The 7479-nt window shown below is 40.7% G+C and overlaps 1 protein-coding gene across 3 annotated transcripts in view; it reads left to right on the plus strand.

Annotated features, from left to right (window-relative positions):
• cemip (cell migration inducing hyaluronidase 1) overlaps positions 1-7479 on the plus strand; it is a 188607-nt gene that overhangs the window by 100186 nt on the left and 80942 nt on the right. For all 3 annotated transcript variants that reach the window (XM_087170154.1, XM_087170153.1, XM_023393249.2), the window contains exons 3-5: positions 1729-1866; positions 4163-4301; positions 6986-7222. In XM_087170154.1, coding sequence (XP_087026280.1) covers positions 1729-1866; positions 4163-4301; positions 6986-7222 — 514 coding nt within the window. The remainder of the gene's footprint in view (positions 1-1728; positions 1867-4162; positions 4302-6985; positions 7223-7479) is intronic.

The following is a 7479-nucleotide window of genomic DNA, read 5'->3' on the forward strand; positions in this document are numbered from 1 at the left end:
GTTTATTCTTGTAAACATAATCTTCAGTCTTTCAGTCCAGCTCTGTCTGCGCTGTCAAATTTCATCAGTCATCCGTCCAAATCTTTACTAGTCTTGTGAAGTGCAGCACATGTGGTGTGACTAAAGAATATTATTAGTTATAGTAGGAGTAGTAGTAGTAGTACATACTGTGTTTAAAGATATTTTTCTCTGAATGCCCAAATTAATCCACATACTTCACGCAATGTGTTGGCAACACTGTCTTTGCCTGTTCTGAGTGAACACACTCAGCCTCCTGGATGTACGGCACTGCCTCCCTGATCTCTGTGTGTTATCAGTCGTGTTGACACAGAGAGCTACAACTGTGGTGTTGATACAAAAGGAGATTACAGTTAACACTTTGAGTCAGTCACGCTTTGAAACTTTGGTGTTGCTCTCAGTTACACACAAAGTGACGTAAAACATGACAAATGTCGGATTGTCTGTTAGGAAGAGAAACAGTCATTTACAAGGTTTCAGAGGCTGTTACACGACCCAACAAGCACTTTGTTTAAAGTTTGTTTTCAGCGATGACATCATCAGCTTGTGGTGAGTTGCAAAGGTGAAGGAAGGATTCAGATCCTTTACTTAAGTCAGAGTAACAATAGCTTAATGCAGTGGTTCCCAACCTGTGGGCCGTGGGCCACTGGTGGGCCGTGAAGGTTTTGAAAGTTGGCCGAAATAATTTGCAAAAAAGTACAGTTTTGGTGAAAAAATGTCATTTAAAAAAAAATAAAATATAGATGAGTTTTTAAATGTCTTAAAACTAAATCATCTTTGACAGGTTTTGTTATTATGGTTTGTTTTGGTTTTAAGGCCTGCCACTGTGATAAGTGTGATAAGCCAGTGATAGGAAGTTTAAGTCGTCACCGGCTGGACCACGTTGTATACTTGTATTGTTCTGTGTCCGATGTCGGCCACCAACACAACGCCAGTCAGAAATTGTTGGGAACCACTGGCTTAATGTAAGAATGAGTCTAGTACATGTGAAAGTCCTGCATTTCAGTACAAAAATATTATCAGCACTTCTACAGAGAATCAGATCATACTATCACATACACTAATAGATTTATAACACTGATGTTTTACTGCATAAGAAGTGTTTTACTGTTGTAGCTGGTGGAGGTGGAGACACTGCAGGTTTACCTAGTTAGTAGTTGAATAGTTTAGTAGATCCACAACTAGGGTCAGACCAAAGTGTAAATCAGGGGGTTGTGAGATGATTAATAGGACAGATTTGTATTCATTTTCATACTCACTTTTCACTCATCTCTTTGTGAAGGAAAGTATAATTTTATCTCTTTGGGCTTCAATCAATTTTTTACATGAAACCACTTGAGGGGTTTAGAGAGGAAATGTTTCTTTGGTTCTGCTGACATCCTGTAGACATCTGACACATGACAAGGTTTTTATTTTACACAAGCCAAAAACATTTGGTTCGCAAGTTTAATCTGTAACACTGTTTCATTATTTATTTATTTCATATGTATTTCTATGTAGCATCTTAATCTCGAATGTAACTATAGCTGTAAAACGTATGTAGTGGTTTAAAAAGTCTCTCTGAAATGTAAATTAATAATACACAAACTCAAAATAAGGAAGAAACTGTGCATAAGTGCTGTACTCGAGTAAATGTACTTAGTGACTTTCCCTCACTGGTAAGTTACGTCTCTGAAAGTTAAAGTTCTGTGTGTTTTGCGTCTCCTGCAGTTTGTCCGGATAAGGAGCCGGGACTGCAGCCGTGGATGCCAGGACACAGTGAAGACCACCGCGTCACCATCGGTTATGGCAGGAAGGTCCTGCTCACAACCTCCGCTACGGTCCACTCCATTGAGATTCTCAGTGGAGGTAAGCAGGACAAATCCCTCTGGTCATCTTTCTTTAAAGTCACAGAGAAATGGTGGTTAGAGTTGATTTCTAACAGTATGTTATATATGTATGTATAGCTATGAGGGGGATTTGTTTCTCAAAAGTGGGCGTGGCTCAATAAAGACAGCTTGATATGGAGAGGTGCTGAGATACGCTGCTGCAGAAGGACCACACCAATGCTGTTAGATCAGGAGGTGGAGGATTCTTATGGAGACACAGAAGCCTTCTGTGGAATTACTACAACCCCCAAATACTATAGTCTAATATTAAAACACTAGATTTATTTTAAATGACATGTATTTAGGATACCACTTTACAATAAGACTACCCTTATAAAGGATTTATAATTAGGTTAATTTGGTTGTTAACACTTTATAAATCATGAATAAACTATTGTAAACAAGTTATAACACAGTTGTCATACATTGATACAACTCACTATTTGGCAAGATGAAGTTAATGCTTACTAATAATTAATAAATGCTGACATGTTTTACACTTTACAATAAAGCTCCTTTAACTGGTTCTAAATGTCAGTAACTGATGAATAAATGATGTAAAAATGAGAAGAAACATGAAGATGATGGAGGGAGAATGTGAGATGTGAACAGTGGGACAAAGAATGGGTGAACAGTTCACCAGGTAAAGGAAGGTTATCAGCTGTGTTCTAGCTGGATGCTAAAGTCCTAAAGAAGAGAGCAACCAGCAGAAAGCATCTGCATGTTAATCTGCACTGTGATAACAATCTGATCAACAGCTGTGATTAGAATGAGGACGGCTGCTGATACATGTCAAGGTAAACATCGCTGCCACGGCCTCAGAGGATGAATCTGTTCATTTGATATGATCATGTGATCTGCCGTAATTTGATCTGCCGCTTTCTGAGCATTAAGATGTTGACGGTGGTTAATTACTGTAGAAACTTAACAAATGAGATGAAGCAGCAGCTACAAATGCTGATGATGGAGAAAACAAAGAAAGCTCAGTAACTGATGAGATATGAGGCTGAACAGTACAGAGACATGTGGGCTCACTATTTGACAAGCAACAGGTCACTGATGGCCTTTTTATCTAATGTGTTATAACGAATGAAGGTTGATTAATGATTTTTAGTCTTAACAAGCTAATTAATAAACTAGCTATAACCTATTCATAACTCTTTTATAAGGGGAGTCTGACGGTGAAGTGGGACCTACTGTACATACAGTAAATGAACAATGAACACAGAGACACAGGTTCTAACTTTACAAGATGTGTTTTTCACTGTTCAATAGAGCATTCACTCACATCAGCTGATCATCAGCTGTTTTATTCATGCTTGCTCTCACCGGGTCATTGATGCATCATCTGTCTCTCAAGCAGCACTTTAGTAAGTGAATGAAATGAGATGGATAGATTAAACTGACTCTGCCACCACAGCCCGCTCTTCATCTGAATGAACTTTTCACTCACTGAATTAAGGAGGTATTTTATTGGCTTTAAAGCGAAGTAATGGATCAAATGCATGTTTTGTTATATATTAAGGTGTATTTAATGCAATATCTGCTTATTTTAAGGGAGTTGTTTCTTTGACACGGGGTTTAGCTTCCATTTTTCAAATTAACAGACGGAGTGAGGGAACGCTGCTGCTGCACCAAACACTGATGTAGATTTACCATTTACAGTGGTTAGTGGTTTGCACCCCACTGTGTGTTTACAGCTATTTCTGATTCTATATGATTACACTATGTATTATGGAGCATTAGTTCTCCCAGCAGAATCCTCATCGCTCAGATTATTTGATAGCGCAGCTTTTTCTGCTACATTGAACTGTACAATCATTTGCTATAAATGGTCAAGTCATTAACGATTGTGCTTCCAACTGAATTATCTCTCAAAGTGAAAAAAAAAAAAAATCCAGTGAATACATCCATTCTTTGTGCAAAAGGCAAAAACACAATGAAAAAAAAAAAGCGTGGTGAAAGCCGCTCAGACAACAGCAGCAGCAGCACACACAGGAGATGATGTTCGATGTTCAACAGCTATTCACCACCTCACTACTGAACTGGAATCATTGGATCACAGACCTGGCAACAGAGGTGGATGGCCAGCTGTGTGTGTGTGTGTGTGTGTGTGTGTGTGTGTGTGTGTGTGTGTGTGTGTGTGTGTGCAGAGCACAGGGCCATAAATGGTTATAAGACAGGAGGTGTCTGAGGGCACTGGGGCATGAAGGACCTGCCAGGAGTCTTAGTAGTCTTATTCACCCCCCCCCCCCCTTTTTTTTTTTCCCCTGTAGGAAAGTTGGTGATTGCTGACACCAGCCGGCCAATACTGCTTCGAACAAAACACATTCTGATTGGGAACAAGGGGGAGCTGCACATCGGAAGCCCAGACTGTCCTTATAAAGGCAACCTCACCATCTCCCTGTTCGGAAGGTAATGCTGCACGAAATTTAGCAGAGATACTTCAGCACAGCACAGCTACCTGTTTTCAAGATGTGATGCTAATCAATGTATTAACAGCACTTTATTACGAACCTCTGACTAATACAAGGTAGTTCCTCCCTTTACAGCCTCAGTTCTTCGTGGCATTGATTGGACAAGGTGCTTGAGACTGTGCTCCATGTTGACATGACTGCATCACATCATTTCTGCATTATTCATGCTGCTAATCTCCTGTTCTACCACATCCTAAAGCTGTTCTACTGTTCAGGTCTGGAGACTGGGGGGGGGGGGGGGGGGGGGGGGGGGGGGGGCATCATCCTGCTGGAAGTAGCCATTAGAAGATGATGAACTGCAGTGATGTAGTTATTAGCACATGACGCTCTGATACACATCCTTCAGTAGTGAATCATTCAGTTATTTTTTTTCCCGACCACTCCTCCAACCTGAACAACCACACAGGTTGTTGTTGTCAACCCTCTGATACCACCCATAGCAGTGTCTGCTGAAATAGCGCCGCCTACGATGGCAGGAGTACAAGTACTTGGTTGTCATGGTAACAATAATAAACACGTGTAGTGTACCAACAGCGGCGTACCTACTTTTGTCGCCATGGTTACTATAATAATGGTCATGGATTGGTTAGAAAAACATTGATTTGTGTTGAAATAAGTACTTCCTCAACATTAGACAACATTTGTTGTCATGGTTACAAAATAAACAGCACTCAAACAATAAACACCACTGTCCTGTGTCATATTCATCCACCCATAACCCTGATGTGACTTTATCTCTGTTTTTACTACGTCACCACACTTTACTTTGCCCCTGTCATAAGTGCTACGACCACTAGATGTTGCATGTTCTCTGGTTTGAGAATTGATTGAATCATTTGGGATGATGTAAGAACACAACTCAACAACATATAGAACACAGGTCTAGTTGTTTTTAAAAAAATAATTTAAGTTGCATATTATAACTTTCAGTGGAAGAATTCTTTTGTTGGTTGGGATAACTCATGTTACTTTTCATTTGTTTGGTGTTTTTATTCCCACCTTAGACGTCAGTAGGAAGATTCTCCACCATCCACTGAGTTTGTATTTTCAACTTCCATCTGAGCCTCTGAAATATCCAAGTTCCAGGAATTACTGATCCATGGCCGTGGTACAAACCTGGCTCAGTAAAGCTCGGCTTATTCCTCTGTGCTATAAAGATCCATTGTTCCATGTTTCTTCATCACCATGAACACACACACACACACACACACACACACACACACAAAACTCTTCATAGCAGCAGATGTGGATTAGCAGCTGGAGCAAGGAAAGTATTGACAAAAAAAAAATCAAACATATATACTTGGGATGGCACTGTTGACCCAACATTCACAGGTCCAATCCCAGTGTCCTCCCTCAGAGACTCACAGACTTTGAGGCTCGTTCCCAGTAAGTCCATGACGGCTTAGTTCTGTCCCACTGTCAAACCATCCAGAGCATGAGGGCTCTCTAAAGACATTTGAGCCCTTTCTGGACACTTTCCATAAGTCTGCATTTCTGCAGACTTTGCCTGAGGGAATTACCCAAAGTTCTTAGTGTTGTGACATTTAACACAGGGTTACCATTGTTACCAAGGGTCACCCAAAAGCATAAAAAACGGCGAACAATGGCTATACAACACAAGAAATAATGAGAAAGAAGAGGAATGGTCAACAAACAAGCATGAAAGGAACGAACCCTAATGTAGTCATTACAAGAAAACAGACAGTGTATGACAGAATAAACACAGAGCTCACTGTGATTCAAAGCCTGAATGGTGCAGCTATTTGTTCTATGATGACATGATGAATTCCAAATATCCAAACTGGATCAGATCTGATCCAACATTATTATTTTTTGTTTACAAACAGGGAGCGAAGGGAGGGAATAAAAATGTACAATCAAAAGTCCCAAACCCACAATTGAATGCAAATGTTTTGGCATCATCAAGGTAATGTGAAGTGCTGTCCCATTCCTCTTTATTCCATTTGAGCCCTTGCAGCCTCTCGTACTCAATCACTCACCAGGTGATGTGCTTTAAGTCTGTGAGGGTTCAGGACTTATGACTTAGGGGGGACATTGGGATTTGGCCATAGTCTCCAGAGGATGAAACCTACTGTCTTTTACGGTGGCCCTGAGAACTCAACTTAAGAAAACACATGCAAACAGACTAAACACAAATTCAAATTCAGAAAACTTCTTCATCAATTTGACACACGTGCTGCAAATACTGGTAGAGCCAGTGAACCATGAAGGCGTAGTCCCCATAATTATTCCATTATCTCAAGATAACAAAGCTTTGTTATATCGAGTTATGTAGAGATAACAGAATAATTATCCCGTTATCTCGAGAAAACAAAGCTCTGTATTATTAGAATATTTGCGGCCAGCAGACATTTGTGTATATGGTTGTGTTGTGAGTATTTTGAGCGTGCGTTGTCAAATGGATGAAGATGTTTTCTGAATATATTTGCGTTATGTCTATTTGCATGTGATGTGTAAAGTCGCAGAGTTGAGTTCTCAGGGCCACTGTATTCTTTGGTGATTTCCTGATAAGAGCCACCATCAGATCAACATTTGTGGTTTAACTCTCTCGATAACTATTGGGTGGACAGTCATGTCATTCTACCACCCTGTTCTCAGATTGGACGACAGGGATCAGGAGCACAGCTACTTTGGGAGGAAGTACATTGGCGTGGGGACAGGAGGGACGCTAGAGATCCACGGAGAGAAGAAGCTGTCGTGGACGTTCCTAAACAAGACCCTCCACCCCGGAGAGAGCAACCAAAACAACTATCTGTTCCAGAGAAGCTGGGGGAACCGGGGCATCATTATCCACGTCATCGATCCCAGGACCGGAGAGGTGCTGCACGATGACAGGTGAGGGGTCGTGAGAGTCTTAATTAGAGCTGCCACCTCATAAGCTGCCCAACCACAGGGTTGTAATGATGGAGACAAACATGGCCCTAATGGTTGTTTCATGCAGGGATATTAAATTTAGAAATTGATACCATCCTTAATATCCTTTCATTATTAATTATCCGTTATGTTTTTACTTCAAATGGAGGGCAGATGAATTGAAACACAGCTTTTATTGTGGTAAATTGATGACTGGGTAGTTTTTAGAGGGGGGGGGG

Source organism: Seriola lalandi, unplaced genomic scaffold, assembly GCF_002814215.2.
Source record: "Seriola lalandi dorsalis isolate HSWRI2012SDOR001 ecotype SW California unplaced genomic scaffold, Sedor1 jcf7180002054931, whole genome shotgun sequence".
Classification (NCBI taxonomy): domain Eukaryota; kingdom Metazoa; phylum Chordata; class Actinopteri; order Carangiformes; family Carangidae; genus Seriola; species Seriola lalandi.